Below are 17,189 nucleotides of genomic sequence, written 5' to 3'. Positions count from 1 at the left end.
TTGCCTGTTCAGCTAATGTTACTTTGGGAATTCTATTCCTTCCACCTGCCTCTCATCTAAAGCTAAGTTTGTCATGTTTACCACTTGCTATATGACCCAGTATATATTTCCAATTAACCCCAAAGAGATGTTTATCTTTTTTTTTTAAAGAAAAAAGAAAGCTCTGCTTTATGGATAGTCAGAGATCCTCGCCCTTCATGCACTGTGTTCTAGGAAACACCTCACACCAGACTAATGTTCCTCTTTCACTCTTTAGTATTGAATTTAAGCTTTTCTGTTTAGCCAAGCACCAAAATCGGCTCCAGTATTGCTGACTTAAGTAGCAAACATGAAAGCCTGCTAACCTTAAAAACTGGGCATCAAGTCGGGCAAATCAAACGGAATCTGTTCCCACTTCAAGAGATGTGATTTCCAGTAAAAATGTCTACCTCTCAAGTTTTTCCGATACTTTGCCACTGGACATTAGTAGTTAACATACCAGTGAATGACAGCCCAGGGCTGCTATGAATACACTCATACTTGTTTTTAAATTAGAAACATAAATGAATGAAAGAATGAATGAATGAAAATAAATAATACTGACTGCAGAAAGACTAAATATGTTTCTGTATTATTTGAGCTCATTTAGGGTTTTCAAGCAAGAGTATCTGAGGACTTCTAATATGACATTTATCACACACTGAAATATGAGAATGAATGTATCCAATAATCTCTGCTCAGATATACTACATTTGAAAGGATTTTGTTGAAATTCGGGAACAAAAGTTACCTTTGAACCTAATGGTCTACCACATTGCATTCAAAACTTCAGCTCAGTTTCCAAGCCCATTTTGCATAGGGATGTTTAAGAAAGCAGTTTGGGCATAATTGGGTGCCTTAATCCTGTTGAGACAAAAGCAAATACTGGGAAGCAATAAAATGTAATGTAAAATGAAGAATTTCTTTCAATCCAAAAAGAAAGTGACTTGGTCCCAATTATGTATCTACTTTAGCCAAAACACTGTGTTCCATCCTTCTATTTCTGCTAATAATTCTTGACTACGTGGATTTAAAAAAAAATCACAGGTCCTGCTACAATCACCACATGTGACCTCAGTAGGTAAATTTAGAAAGCAGTGCATACGACATTAAAATCAAACCTACCAATATATTGGTCCTCTTTCCTTCCCTTAACCTTGTTTTCTTTAAAAAATGGTTACTTAATCCTCTGAGCTTTAGTTCTTAATATCTAAAATGAAGGCAATCCCACAAATCTGACAGTGTTGTAGGACTAAATAAGTTGATATATACAAAGTGGCTAGCATACTGCCTGGACATTGAATAAAACAGCAAGTACAGAAGTGATTTTAAAAAATATATACAGGCCACCAGGTAAGACTATGAGTTCATGGCCATGAAAAGCCAGTCAGTAGAGCTCATTTCCAAAAGGGTTTTGTAACCTAAGTACTGCGATTTGCATTTAAGAAAAGGCGCGATAATTTTATGAGCCTTAGTAACATCTATAACTATCTGAGCTAAGATAATGGTAAGGGTAATCAGAGTCCATGCCTCGCTACATGTGGTGATCACTGGGATCAGAGGATTTGTTTTTGGAACTGTAGCATGACCTTAAATCCAAACTACCTTCTCCAAAGCGATGCTCCAAGGTGTAAGGGGAAATGTCTGAAGACACATACCAGATAAAAACTTGGTTTAAGGACCACAGCAGTTCGTGGGGTCTGGCAGTGGAGCCATCCACATTTTGGCTCTGATCTACCCTTTGCCATGTTGCTAACCCTCCTATGGAAAAGTACAACCACTTTAGCATCTCTTATGTCCTCATTTCCAGGTCTCTAATCACAATCTCTATGTACCAAGAGCTCTGCTGGGTGGCAGGCATACCAATATTATTATGAAAATGATTTTATTGACTTTGTAGGTCTTTCAATGGTAACAGGGCACATGCATATGCATTCTCTTGCTTGATCTTCCCCATAATACTATGGGGTTGGCAGGACAGTATCTATATCTCCACCATTTACATAAGATAACTGCTAGCTGGTGGCAGGGTTAGGGACCCTGAGTCTCTGGCTCTGAATTAATAATGCCCATGATGACTACCCAGGGAAGAAACGCAGAACAACTAATGAGAAAACTGGAATGACAAAGATTATATGCCATAATAAATACCATTACATACTAAGAAGATATTCCCACAAATTCATTTTGAACGTAAGGGTGTTGGAAAAAAAATAGCTCTGGAAATACTTGTGTTTGAAAACCTTTCTCAATTATTTTGATTTCTGTAAAACTTCACTACCTAGGTTTTCCCTGACCCTCTAGCCTTTTCTTTTTTTTTAACTTCTTTCTTTTCCCTCTTCATCTTATGAAGTTATATACACAAACAAATTCCTACTCATTTATCTCCCTGAAGATCTTAGCATTGTTCAGAGCTTCCATTGTCATTGCCAGGGTGAAAAATTTTAAATGCCTACCTCTAGCCTGTATCTCTCATCTGAGTTTATCACATATTTTCAATAGGAAAGAGCTAGAGATTGTCCCTTGGATGCCTTATGCTTTGCATCACCAAAGTCAAACTCTGACCTTATCTGAAAATTTGTTTTTGTTTATATGTCCATTTTACTGTCATTGTTAATGAAATCGTAACCTTCCCATTCCAGACATTCCTTATTTCTCTCATCAATCATCCAACATCTGTTGATTCTGTCTCTGAAATGTCCTTTTGTTTCATCCTCATTACCTTCCTATTATCATCATCATTGAATAAGTCCTTTAAAATTATTTTCCTGGGCCACTTAAACAATAACGTGCTATCTATTTTCTTTCAACCCAATGAAAAGCATTCTTTCAACACAGCCAAAGTAATCTTCCTGAAAATTAAGCCTTGGGCATTTTATCTTCTGCTCAAAAATTTTCAATGTCTTATTACTTTCACAAGCAATCTATCAGTATGGCATTTGAGTACTTTTCACTATAGCTAAAGTACTGGAAAGAAAAAAATAAACAAAAAATCATAATTATTTAATTTTATATCTACTGTGGACCAGCTACTCATGAAGAATTTTCACACATATTATTATAAGTCTTCACGCAGACTTGCAAGGTGGCATTATTATTATGTCTATTTTATGGAACAGTCAATTCATCCAAGGTCATGGCGCTGGCTAGAAGTAGAGCTCGACCTTGAATTACAGACCACTTGCCTCTAAAGCATGCGTTCTTTCTGCTGTTCCATACTGTCTGTATTTTCCCTCAAGCCATTTATTCTGGTCAAACTGAATACCTCACTAATTTGAGACTACAGCCTATATTTCCTTTTTTTGAGGTATCTTCAGCCGGCGTGTTCCCTTTTTAGATTCCACCTGTCAAAATCTGACCTACCCTGTATGTGAACATTTCTTTGGTCTCTGCAAACAATAATATTTTACCCTCCTTGGTATACAGCCAATGCTGCCTTAAAATTAAGTTAGATGCACAATTTTTATTTTTCCTTCTTTATGTTAAATTTCTTTATATATCCAACAACTCCAAATAAATCGCTGTTCCATAAATATGTGTTGAATTCAAATTATCGCTGCTACACTTTCTACTCTGAAACCTTCATTAGGAGTATAATAGTAATTAAGACTCGGCACTGGATTTGAAGGCCTGCTCAGCCATTTATTAGCAGTGCTATCTTGGGAAAATTCTTTAGTTTCATTAAACATTAGTTGCCTCATTTACAAAGTGAGGATACTAATAGTGACTACCTCATCGAGTTGTTGTGGGCGTATAACAAGATAATGCAAACACAGTTCTTACACAGTGTCTTGTACCTGGTATTTTGTCAATAAGTATTAGTGGTAAGTGATAGCAATGATAGTAATATGAGATGATCTCTAAAGATATAGTCCTAAGTAACTGTGGGAAATAATCAACTACGCCATTAAATGACCTGCCATTTTAAAATAGAGTAGGAAAATAAGCTGAATTAAAAGAAGTTAACTGAGGAAGCAAGAATAGGACATGAGACTTAACTGACAATCATTTCCTGTTTCCTGGGATAAAGCTTAGCTTGGTCAATCAGCAGGGCTTATCTAAGTGTCTGTAAGTGATTCTAGGCTCCAAAGGTGTCATCTCAGGCTGGGAAACAACAGGTCTGGCTGTCAGAACTATCTTTGAGGCTAATACAGTCATACAGTTCCCTCTGCCATCCATCAGGGAAACACTAACAAGTTGAAACAGCAGTAGTGGCAGCATCAGGATCTAAGCATATGATGCTATAGGGTGGCTGGCTAATGAATTCCCCATTCAGCACGGTGAGCTTGCATGCCTTCTGAATGCAGCCAGGGATCGAAAATCCATCATCTATAGCTTCAGGGAGTCAATGAGTTATTTCTTGCCCTGTTGCACTGAACAATACCCCAGGAGTAATGACTAGTAACAGTGTGAGTGGTGGGTCAGTGAGATAATTCATCCAGACAACGGTGTTAAGGGTGGCTTGCCATTAAGTCATGTGAGCCACAGCACTCGCTTGATGGTGACTGGAGTTTGCTTTGTTCGCCGCACTTTAGGTTCATGTGTCTAAAAAGCCTCTGCTATTCAGAACTTGTTTAGCTATTTGACCACTGCCGTCATCCAAGATACCGCGCGGCTAGCCTGAAATCAGTAGCATCCTGACTCCTCCTTAGAATTTTATGCTACTTCAGTGGAAATCCAGAGGTCTGATTAAAGTTTGTTCATTATTTAGGAAAAGAAAATATATTGTTTAATCTGACTAAAAAATATTAACTGAAGAAAAAGTACCAATAATATTAAAAGCTATCCATGATTGAAAGCTCATTATATACCAGGAGTTATGCAAGAGTTTTATATACATTATCTCATAATGTGTAAAAAATCTGACTGCTCACATTTAATTACCGTGGTTTTCCAGTCTGTTAGCTCTAGGAAGGCCAAGGTTGATCACAGTATCCCTAAAATGTAGCACTTTGGCCCATAAAAAACACTCAATATACATATAATGAATGACTCTCATAAGCTAAATTCTCTTAATCTTAATTTTTATAAAGTTATATTATATATGCATTGAGGATTCTGAAACATGACTGTCATTAGTTAACAGTGAAAGGATCACTGGTGGAAGTGATAAATGAGAAAGAAATGGCCATTTGGCCTCTGATTCCCATAATTGTCTACCATTCATAAAATATTTTCTACACACTTCATCAACTTGATTCTTATGATAGCATTATTGTACATTTTGCCTAGCATTATTATACATTATTGTACATTTTGATAGCATTCTTGTACATTTTGCCTACACACTAAATTTATCATTTGTTTTTCTTTCTGATTTTGAGGGATCGAATATCTATAAAATGCCTTTATTTGTAAATAGGTCTGCAGTTAACTTGGTGGCAGAAGCTATTCACCTCCACTCGATCTAGTTGTACCCACATTAAGACCCTGGTTTTAGCAATGACTCTTTGGGGCTCTATTAATCCCCATATATAGGGCCAAGTCCTTTATGTCTTCATCTGAGGCCGTAGTGGGTCTCAAACGTCTTTCATACCACACCTGCCTAGAGAGGCTCTGATCTCCCGATACTGCTGCTCGTTGCTATTTTTTGTCCTTCTCATTACCCTCCTCCTCCTTTCCTTCTTCTCTTGGAAAGATGGGATGTTTTCATTTTCCACGGTTCATATAGTTGGAGGAGGAACTTCAGTACAGGGTAGGTTATACTTTTACTGGTGAGTACAGAGCCCTTTGGAACATTACACTAAAGGGCTACAGAGGCACAATGCATCACCTTGTGACACTGTATAAAGACATAATGTCCTACAATGAGACACTAAGGGAGCTGCAGAAGTCCAGTTATCCTATCGACCTATCCAGGCCTCTCTCAGATGGAACTGGGCTCTTTATTATGAGTTAATAGGACATTCCAAAAGTTGCAACTGTGAATCTAATTTAAAAAAAAAAAATAGACTTCTTGTAAGACAAAATAGGAATTTGTTTGCAGAAAAAGACTTTAAAAGTATTTAAAATGAGATTCTACTTTCTCCTTTCACTATTTTTTTTCTTGAATGAAGTCATCACCTTCTGGTTATTTCATCAAGTGAACTACCTTTCTACATTTGAGCAGCCGTTTGCTGATAACAAACAGCCTCTAAATACTTTATTTCATTTCATTTGAACCTCAGGAAAACTCTGTAAGATTTTTGTGCCTATTTAAAAGAAGAGGAGAGTCTATAGCCATACCACCCTGAATGTGCCTGATCTCGTCTGATCTCGGCAGCTAAGCTGGGTTGGGCCTGGTTAGTACTTGGATGGGAGACCACCTAGAAATACCAGGTGCTGTAGGCATTTAAAAAGAAGAAGAGGAAGAGGAGGAGGAGGAAGACTAGAAGGAGGAGAAGGAGTGTTTTGCGCAAAGCCATAGCTAACTGGATACTGACAGAAACCAAACTCAAATCCAAATCTTTTGAATTCAAATTAAGTACCTTTCTCCTCTATGGCAGGCTGCCTCACAAAACCAAGTGTGGAATAAAAGTAAACGGATTTGGATAAAAATACCTTGGGAATAATAGAGATCTGAGAAATCACACGCCAAGTCCCATGCGGGCAGCTACCTCTGGTCCAGCTTACATAAGCAGTCACTTCATCAAATCCTCATTTCTTCCATGCCCTTCTCCCACCTTCTTCTCCAACTTCGCCACGATGGAATGGCTAAGCTGGGAGCTGCGAAGACGATCCCCAGCAAGCCCTCTCCACAGAAGTGGCTAATGATCTAGAAAAGCCCCTAAGCCCAGAAAACCCAAAGAGGCCTTTTTCACTAAGAACAAATAGCACTGGAAGGAAGCACAGAGCCAACCTGCAGTGCGCAGCACTCTGTGGGAAATGAAATTGCTTCTGTTGGACACTTCTGCTGTTTTCTTGTTCTCTTTCTCTTTACTTGCTTTACCGGTCGCAGAAATGCCAACGTGCCTCTGTACGCCTCTGCAGATTCCCTCAAATGCAGTTCCTGAATCGGATCCAGTTCTGTCACTGACCAAATCCAGAGATGAATCTAAGCCACCTCGCCTCATTGAAGACTAACCCAGCAAACGGTGAAGGTTTGCTGTGAATACCCCACGCAGAGGTGGCCCAGTGAGGCATCCAGGCCAGCAAACTATATATACAGCAGATGCGACGAACAGACCATTTATCATTTTCAGCTCTGCTCCCACTTACCCTCCAGGAGTCTCTTCAAATGCTATAAATTATGGAAAAACTGTACTATTCAAACCAAGCTTAATAAATATCTGATTTCCCCAAACAGGTCACTGAGAGAATACTACCAGTCTTTTTTGGGGGGTGGGGAGCGGTGGTGTTTTGGAAGGAGAACATTTCATCATTATGAAAAGGTGGTCAGTCTGGGCAGCAATCCTTTCTCTTGTCCTACGCTGTTTTATGTAAGTTATCTACATTGAAAGTCAGGAAAGAGACCATTGGGGAGGGTTATAGATTCTTATCAAACAAAACAGATGCCCTGACACATAAATTTTCACTGTTCCTGAAAGGCTCATAATTAAAAATTGAATCCAAGAGGATTAACTGTAAATTACACACAGGGAGAAAGAAATTAATAGGATGTCTTTTTTATACTCTGCAGTAACTACATAAAGAAAAACTAATTGTTGCCCAGTTCTCTCCGACCTTCTATTTTGTAAGTGGTAAAACGAGACTGTCAAAAGTTTCATGACAGCAACAGCAAGCACTTCATGGCAATCCTTTCTCTGGTCTCATTCAATGTCTTCCCTATTGTATAAATGAGGGTGAGTGTAACACGACACAGCTCCATAGAGCCTAGATGTAGGGTCAACAGGCAGATGTCACTTGCAAGTAATAGCAGCTTCTCTCCAAATGTCGAGCAGCTTAATTTCTCAGCAATAGCTTTCATGGAGAACTAATATATTTGAAGTACTAATTTTTAAAAACCCCTCTGCCTTAAGGTACCCTCCTTCCACAGAATTTCATTTCATGCACGCATACTTCAACAAAGATCGTTTTGCCCTTGTCAAACATTTCCTCCGTGATTTCATTAATATCATCATTAATAACTGATGCCCAAAAAAAGTGTATCAAGGAAGTATGAACCAAAAAAAAAAAAAAAAAAAAAAAAAAGTAAGCTAATTTGAAGTAAGCAATCTGAATTTTTCAATCTCTTGGCCTTCTCTGATCTTTAATGATCTCATTTTTGTTTTGTTCAACACTATTGTCAAAGCCTATTTAACCACCATGAGGCCCAAATGAGTAGAAAACTTAAGATTAAAAAAAAAAAAAGCAAAAGGAAGAAGAGCCTGCGCTTCTTTGATCAGAACAACAGATAATGTGAGCAAACTGTGAAATAGGAAAAACTGTGTGCACAGCACCCCCAGCTGTGTCTTGATGTCCCCCTTTTTTTGTACCAATTCTTTACCTTACACCAACAAGAATTTCCTTTTGCTTAAGCTCTCTCCACATTATTCCTGCTGTCCCCAAAATATTATATGTCTCCAAATTAGTCATGCTCATTTATCCTCCTTTCTCCCGAAGTCTCCAAACAAAGCTCAAATTCTGTTAGTGCAGCAGACCTTAGCCTGCTGTGGGAAAGACCACGGTGAGACTGACTGCCTTAAACCCATCAGTTAATGATTACAGGGATTCCAGCAGAATACGAGTTTAAGAAGACACCTATTTTCCTAGAGTTTTTAAGGCATGGAAATTTCAGGGTGACAAAAAAAAAAAGAAAAAGAAATAGGAAAGGTCAGGTATGTGAGGGAGGACAGTGTGTAGCCTAGAGCAAGTGTCAGAAATGTGCAGCTTATATCTGTCCACCGAGTCCCACTGGTGCACAGGTAGCAGACACAGCTCGTGGAAGCCAGAACTCCTACCTGCTGGATTTGCCTGCTGCATTCACAGATCTCTCCAATGTAAGGCTTGAAGTGAGAGCGTGAGAGGCACTGAGAGCTGCAGGCAAGAGGAAGCCTGTTTGCTATTCCTTTTCTGGGCACTCCACAGCAGGCAGGTCTCTTTTAGAATGGGTGCTCAGCTCAGGGTCAGACTCCCTGGTGTTCTTAGAAGGGTACTCTCTCTTCTTCAAATAAGCTAACTGGGGGGTAAAAGCTTATTCCATTGACAGTGTTACTGCTGCTCAAAACACTTCAAGAATTTTTAGGAATTGCCTACAATACCAGTTTCTAACACACAAACCCTCAATCTCTTTCCCTCACCTTCCCTCCTGCCTCTCTTTCTCTCCATCCTTGCTCTCACTCCGGTGCTCACCTTCTCTTGCTCATACAATCTCTTTCTTTCTCTCTCTCTCTCTCTCTCTCTCTCTCTCTCTCTCTCTCTCTCTCTCTCTCTCTCACACACACACACACACACACACCACACACACACACACACACACACACACACACAGGCACAGGCTTGCTAATTTCAGAGTTCACACTTTGTTTTTGAGCAACTTACTGGCTTGACAACCAGAAGGAGCACCAAAGTACTCTTGGCTGTTTTCATAGCTAACATCTACACTGGAAGAATGAAGCTGTGCCCACACGGGAACGCTTGCTGAGCTCACCTGCAGGCAGCTCTGGTCTCGCTTTCCCAGGCTCACTTTTTTATTCTGTCCCATGTCCCTAGGATTTACCCTGCTTTGATTTCCTCTTCATATCTGCAGTCGCTTTTTTTTTTGTTTTGTTTTGTTTTCCTCCAGTGGGTTTCTTTTCTCCTGAAGGAACTGCAAAGGGGAATGACTTCCCCCTTCATGCCCGCCCCTTTCCACTTTCATTAATGGCCCTTAAATTCTTTCCTTTCTGAGTAATTTTCTTTAGTGCAAGGAAACAAACTGCATTCAATAAACAAACCTGCATTTTACAGACTGTAAAAGTCATAGAAAAGTATCTTAGTAAATATTGATGTCTTCACTCTCCTGATGCATCTGTGTAAATGTCCAAAACAAGAAGCTGGTTTTGCAATCAAGTCTTTCGATATTCCACTTGGACTCCTTGACTATCAGGTGTGGTAAGGAACCTTCCCTTTGCCCTGCCCACTCTGGTCTCAGTTTTTAATCACATGTTCATTACATCTCTGTGAGGACATTTGTAGCCTAATGCAGAGGTCACCTGAGCACAGCCTGAAATCTGTTCTTAAAAGTAAATTTTTTATTGGAATACAGTCACGTACAATTTTTCTCTCTGGTAGACATGAGAAATAATTCACTAGGGAATAAAAAATGGCTTGAAATCACTAGACCAATGAAGTGACCCCATGCTCGAGATGGCCACGGGTACTTCAAGTTCATCCCAGAACAATGAGGTTTCTCCACATCGTACGGTCTCTTTTCCTTTTCCCTGAAAAGAGCAGATGATGTCCTTTCTAACCCAACCTCTGAAGCTCAATCTGTTGGGATTTTCTAGAATGATCAAATAATGGCAGCATCTCTGGAATAAGTCCACAGTAATCAGTGGGGGTTCTATGCATTTTGAAGTAAAATTTCATGCATTTTTGCTTGTTAAATGTTAAAATGGAATGCTGTGGTTCAACCTAGAAGTTCCGAGGCTCCTCACCTTCATTTTATAAAAACAATGCCAAATTCAGGTAAACTGTCAGAAAATAAGAAAACGTTTCTCTTAAATGCTCTACAAAACATGAATGGGAGAAATGCATAAATTGGTAGCGGATTATCTGACTCAGAAAAGATGCTCATGGCTGCACCAAATCATATTTTTCTTAGTAAGTCATAGTGAACAAGAAAGGAAGATAAATCATCACAAAAATGCAAGTGAGCTGGTAATAATCACCTAGTTATAGCTGCTATGAAATAGTCATTAAGTTACATGCAGCATAAATCTCACAGAGTTTTGTAAATTACGGTAGTTCCTAGAGGCCAAATAAAGATAAACTGTACTAACTACGGCTGTCTTCCTCTGTGCTCCTTGGCATGGCTTCTCAAAATGCTCAAGCTCAGGCTCCTAGTGCCACATAGTTCCTGAAGCATCTCAGAAAGCACTGGAGGGTCACGACTCTATTCGACTCCTCTTCCACATGCTGAAGGCGATCATGTCTAACCAGTCCTTCCCAGCTCTCCGAGGCAGAGTCTTGCCTTGCTCTGGCTCACACTGCGACTAGACAGGCTCCTGGCTTAAGCCTTCCATGCTAAGCTGCTCCTGGTTCCAAGGCATATTGGAAGAGCAGGTGCTAGAGATGGGGACCACCTCGAGGGCTGGGCTCACTGCTCGTGCTGGCAGCCAGGCAGCCACCTCTGCTCTGGAAACCAGCGATGAAAGCCCACCCTCTGCTTTCTTTCCTCAGCAGACCAGAACATTAGCAAAGCTCAGATTCAGAGATGCCCCGTAAATGTTCTTTTTCCTCCTTTATGGAGGTTGGTGGTAATCCCCAGTTGATCTTTCCTCTAAAACTGCTTCCCCCCCCCCTGCTATTTAAGCTGAATTCTTATTGCTCCAAATTAAATCCATTCTTTCTAGCCTTGTCATTGCTAACTAATGAGAACAATTCCTCTCTTTGCTCTTGGTGGCTGCACTTTGGGTCCTTATGGATGAGAATCATCTTCTTCTTTAGCCTACTTTCTTAACTGCAGACTGCACAGGTGATAAAATGGGTTTAATTGTTGCTATAAAAATATTTTCTATCCTCATAATGAAGTAATTTTTTCCCCCCAAATCATTTTAATTTCTTAGAATTGCAGTGTTTAATGATCGGCAGTGGCCGAGGTGCTTATACACACAAGCGAAATGTGCCTCCACAACACACAGCGACACACCGACAGCTGGTCATTGCGCTCTTTCCTTTCTGCCCCATCCACTCTGGCCTCAGTTTTCATCTCATACTCTTTCTATCTCTCTGAGGAATTTTCAGAGTAGGACAGGGTTACCAAAGTACAACCTGCAGCCTGTTTTAATAAATACCTTTTTATGGGAATATAGTCGTATATACTTTTCCTAATATATATTGCCTACAGCTGCTTTCACGCTACAATGGCAGCATTGAGTAGCTCTGACAAAGACTGTATGACTCACGAAGACCAAATATTTACTGTCCGGCCCTTTACAGGAAAGCTGTGTGATGCCCAGACTAAGAGATCAACACTCAAGTTGGCTTCGCTACTTGTACCAGGTGAAGATGAACTGCACAAGTAAATCTCTCACTGACATCTAAGGAGTGTGCTAAATATTTCATGAAGGGCCACACCACACAGGGAGGGCATCTGGACAAGAAGAGTTTTTAATTTTTTATTCCCAAGGCATTCTACAGTTCGCATCTAAATGGGCGAATAGACTTACGACACAGACCACCCCTTAGATACGGTGCCAACAGATGTAGGCAATTCTTACAAGCCTGTGTCCCTTTTCCACGTCTACCTAGAATGTTCTCCTGAATTTATCTGGGTTAACAACTCAGACCGCCAGGGAGGAAAGAGAATCCAGGTCGAGGCCGAGTACTCACTATGTGAAGCTGGAGGAAGTCACCGAGGCCTGGAGCACTGTCAATGCGAACCAAGATGCCATCCTTCACAGTGGTGCTGAAGCCCACGGCAAGGCGGTCCGAGCGTGTGCTGGGCCTGTCATTGGCCGGCCAGGTGTAGAGGATGAGGCCTCCACTCTTCCCAAAGATGTACGTAGCGCCAGCTGCGAAAGCAAGGAGAGAGGGAGCCATCAGCGCACTGGATGGTGTTGTTGCCAGCAGTAGGCACTCTGTACAGACAGCTGTGGAGAGGGATGACCTCCATAGCCTGTAAAGGTGGCTGTCACCCCAAATTAAAGATGCAGCAAAATGAAGTACTAATGAAGCAGATGTTAACGAGAGACATTCCTTCTACCGTCAATTCCTGCTGCCCAAAGGCAGAGGGCAAGTTACATGCTGTGTCTGAGAGCTCTGCAACGTGTGACAAACAATTCTTCCATCTTCCTCGACAGCAGGATTAATTTTCTATCTCTGCCAGGACAGGCACCAGATAGAAAACTAGTTCCTCCAACTTGTAGCTATCAGGATATTCTGGTCAGGGCAGCCGGGAGCAGTTCCAGAGATACGTCACAAAACTGAAGGTAATGTGGATCCGAATCCATCGTTCCTTGCATGCCTGCATCGCTACCGGCCCCACAGGAAAGAAAGCTATCACCTGAGAAAACCAACTTATGTGACTAAATCATTTGTTTATTTCATTATTATGCTGCAATTTAAAAAAGGTGATAAAAATTAATTCCAGAGGCCTTTTAAAAATTAACTTTATTTTTTCCCCTAACAGCAGTGTTTATCTGGTATTATATAACAGATTCCATCTCCTTCTCCAAAGTAAATTACAAAAAAGAAGATATAGGAGATAGGAAGAAAACTCTCAGTATAATGAATTTTGAACGTGGTAAGTGGTGTTGTCAATTATGATTAGTGGGTTTATTGGTGTTTTTACTGCTATTTACAATAATTACTTATGTTCTTACTCTTATTATTTACAAACCCAGAAGGTTAGTAGGAAGATATTAATTTTAAAATACTTAGAAAGCAAGCTGGAATAAAAATTAAAAAACAGTTTCAAATCAAATAGAATTTAAAAATTCTATTTAAAAAAAAAAACCATGTTTTTAAATCTGAACTTGGAGAAAAGCATTTAGATTTGGGAGCTAGAACAGACTACACCATTGCAGTTCTTATGGTTGTATGTGTGTTACCAACAGTGAGTACCTTCCATATGTTACTTATCTCAAAGTTCAGAGAACATTGGGCACCAGATTGTATTGTGTGTTTCCCACTGAACATGGTCCAATCCTTGAAACTATTTTAAAGCAACATTAGACAAGCATTCAGATATCTTTAGCATTTATGAAAAATCTCAAGCACTGGTCTACATTTAGTTTACAGAGAATATTAGGTTGAATTATGTTGTTTGAAGAAGAAATAAGTTATGTAGCTCATTTAGAAATAATCAAGTAAACTACTATGAAATTAGAAATAGGAGAATATGTCATATGTCATCCTTTAAGCACTAAGCCGCGTCATATTCTGAGGCACGTAAATCTAATTTGTCCTTTTTGAAAGGTCACTAGTTCAGTTGCTTCAATATGCTCAGTTTGTATATTGCATGTAACATAACATTATCTTCCTCTCATGAATCTCTCAGTCCTTAGCGGATGGTATCTGAAAAGTCCTCCATAGTCGTCTGGAGAATCTGGGCTTGTGGTATGGAAAGTTTATGATTAATTCCATGTGCAAAACAATGTTTGCTCCTCACTATCCACAAATACCCTCGAAGCTTCTTAAAATTAGAAATGTGGCTATAATGATTTACCCTTGATATCTCTCTATCTGCGAAGGATTTAAATAATTCCCCTTCTGTGGATGATTACAAATGTCATCACCATTCTCTTTATTCTCTATTTGGAAAACTGAAGGTTACTTAGTGATTAATGTATAGAATCACCAAAAATACAACTGAGTCTATGACATCTTGTGGCAATTTATAAAATCTTACCCTCATCTATCTTAAATACATGGTGGATTCTACTACAGAAATAAATCTATACTCTATTAAGAGGTAATTTTGTTACTATGAAAAGAACAAGTCAAAAGTTGATAACAGCAGCGTATACACATGGTGCTTTACAGTTTGCAAAACCTTTTCAAATTCATTACCTGGATCTTCCCAAATGTTCTGTGGGCTATGTCACTTGTTTACATTGTTTGTAAGGAGATACCCAAATATCTTACTTAAATAAGTGGCACCTCCTTTATGTCTCCAGCTTAACATTCCTGCCCTCAAAAGTCTGTCTTCACTATATGCCATTTGTAGCTTAATATAATTATATAATAAGCTATAACAATGATGCAAAGTTGATTATACTTCATGCTTTTCACATATTCTCCTAAGGCCAAAGAGAAATGAAAACAAAAACATAGCCCCCAGCTTTGGCATGTTTTCGAAAGCTAGTCTGGTCTTCCTTCTCACCATACAGACAACTTTACAAACATTCTATTCTGCTTATATTACTTACCCACTGCCCTTGTTCAGTAATTTTCAACATAAAGAATATAAAGAGGAAGAACATTTTAAAAGATAAATATACAACTTCTTATATATAGTGGTTAGGAGGTCACCATGGCTTCGATTTTTAAATAAAAATAGTCCAAAACCCCATTATGACAATATTAAGGCAAGCGAATATAATATCTGATTAAAAAATTGCTTGTATTGCTTCTGTTATTCTGAATTTAAGAAGTCACTATATTAAATAATTCTAACTCTTCAGATAAAAGAGTGTAAAAGATACAAAGTCCTTAGCATATGGCTTATTCTGCAATGTAGAAATAAATACTGAGATACGTATTCTGGGTGCTGAATTTTCTAGCAAGGGCAAATAAAGACCCTGAATATTCCATAGTCCAATGTCTGCTTTAGAGGAAGTTAATAGTTATGACTTTCTATTCTGACAACTGGTTATTCTTTTTCTCTTTAGTTAGCTTTGCATGGTTTTTAAAGATAAATTTGAGCTCTCATTTAATTTTAATATAAAATGCCGAGTCCCAAGGGTAACATGAAATTATTTTGGTTTGCATTTTCAAATTAAAAAGTTAATTTTGTTATTTTAAAATACAGATTACAAATCAACTTTTTGGGACTGTTCCAAAAACTATAAGAACCCTCCCTGATCCATTAAAGATTTTCATTTCTGAGCCATGCGATAGCATATCACACGCTTTCTCCCCTGAGCCTCGTAGTTCTAACTGCTGGATTCTCACCTTGCTTACTATAATGGTGCTAAAATCATACTACATTTATTCATAATCAGAACCTTGTAAATTTTCTGCTTGCTAGTAAAAACTGATCAATTCAACTGAAGAAAAATTACCATGGTGGCATTTTGGTCATTTAATATTGCGGGCTTTTCAAGTTTGCTAGTAGCTAAGGTTGCTTTGCTGAGTTCCAACCCACACAGTATTTCAGGAATGAAATCTCCACACTGTCGCCATTAACCAAGTTAAAGTGGATGTGCCCCATCTTCAAATAGTCAGCAAGTACAACATGTTATTTAATACACAACTTCTTTTGTTCCAAAAGCACCCCAAATGAATTTGGCTCATTGTTTTGATAACTGATTAGCTATTTACTGAGATGGAGCTGATGGTGATTTTGACAGAGCTGGATGTAGGGTATGAATATTTATGTTTTGGTGTGTATTCTATGTGTGGGGTTGACAGGTGGAAAAGGGTAGACTTCACGGAAATTATGAAGGAGTACTGGGGAGCACTTATACAATAAGCTGATTAAATAGATGATCTATGATTTCTCAAGGAATATTAAGGATAAGTTTTTTTCTAGTCCACACATTTCTCCAATAAATAGTTGTTAAATCCGTGGTGCCTAATACTGGTAATTTTACTAGAATTTAATTGTTGATGGCAACTCAACTTTTCTTTATTTAGGACCCCTTGGATAATTATTGTCATTGTTTTGACTTATAAACCTCATGGTCCTGCCGTCATGACATTGTTTCAAGATTTCTAGTCCTATATCCAAATAGCATATTACTCATTTGAGAGATTGTCTATAGGAATAGAATCGTGCTCCTATTTAAGATTTATGTTAGCTATAAAAATAATATATACATATATACATGTACACATGCATGCGTGTGTGTATGAAATAAGGAAAGTTCGGTTATAAAATACAGTAGACTATACGAGATTAATTTATTATTCTCCCCATCAAATAATCAAAGATAAAGTGGTTCCAGAAAGGGATTTAAATATAATGTTGGTTGTATATTTATGTTTTTAAAATTAAAAAAAGAAAAAAGCAAATCACCTTTCCTGAAATAATTTTTAGTTGGTGTTAAAACAGAACAAGTTTGTAAGCATCTCTCAGGGGAAACCTGAGAGAGTTAAAGAGAACTATATAATTTACTTGTGGACAAGTGTCACAGGTAGAATAATAAATTAAGTAATAAAATAAGTCTTACTGTACAAACCACCTGGTAGGTAAGTTAAGAAAATAAGCAATGCCAAACTCCTACTCTGGTGCTCTTTGAACATTGCATAAGAAGTTAGCACAAACTTTAATAAAGCCAAGGTATATGTCTGTCTTTCTCTAGTGTTTCAGATTCCTATTCCTTATTGCTATTTTATTATTCTTTCATCAACCTTATCTGCATTTGCATTCTTTACTGTAAATT

The 17,189-nt window shown here is 38.6% G+C and overlaps 1 protein-coding gene and 1 non-coding gene across 34 annotated transcripts in view; one reads left to right on the top strand and one right to left on the bottom strand.

The window, feature by feature from the left end:
- The window catches only part of NRXN3 (neurexin 3), a 1,418,420-nt gene that overhangs the window by 311,132 nt on the left and 1,090,099 nt on the right, over window positions 1–17,189 (bottom strand). For all 33 annotated transcript variants that reach the window (XR_004956343.1, XR_004956344.1, XR_004956345.1 and 30 more), the window contains one exon: window positions 12,472–12,653. Coding sequence is in view for 30 of the 33 variants with exons in the window: in XM_036239437.1 (XP_036095330.1) it covers window positions 12,472–12,653 (182 nt within the window). In the remaining 3 variants the exon portion in view is untranslated. The remainder of the gene's footprint in view (window positions 1–12,471; window positions 12,654–17,189) is intronic.
- LOC118600996 lies at window positions 6,230–6,348 on the top strand. Its single transcript, XR_004950133.1, has one exon. It is a non-coding gene; the product is annotated as a 5S ribosomal RNA (ribosomal RNA).

Source organism: Rousettus aegyptiacus, unplaced genomic scaffold (genome assembly GCF_014176215.1).
Source record: "Rousettus aegyptiacus isolate mRouAeg1 unplaced genomic scaffold, mRouAeg1.p scaffold_m13_p_3, whole genome shotgun sequence".
Classification (NCBI taxonomy): domain Eukaryota; kingdom Metazoa; phylum Chordata; class Mammalia; order Chiroptera; family Pteropodidae; genus Rousettus; species Rousettus aegyptiacus.
Note: the sequence above shows the minus strand (reverse complement) of the source record. Positions and strands in the feature narration are given on the sequence as shown.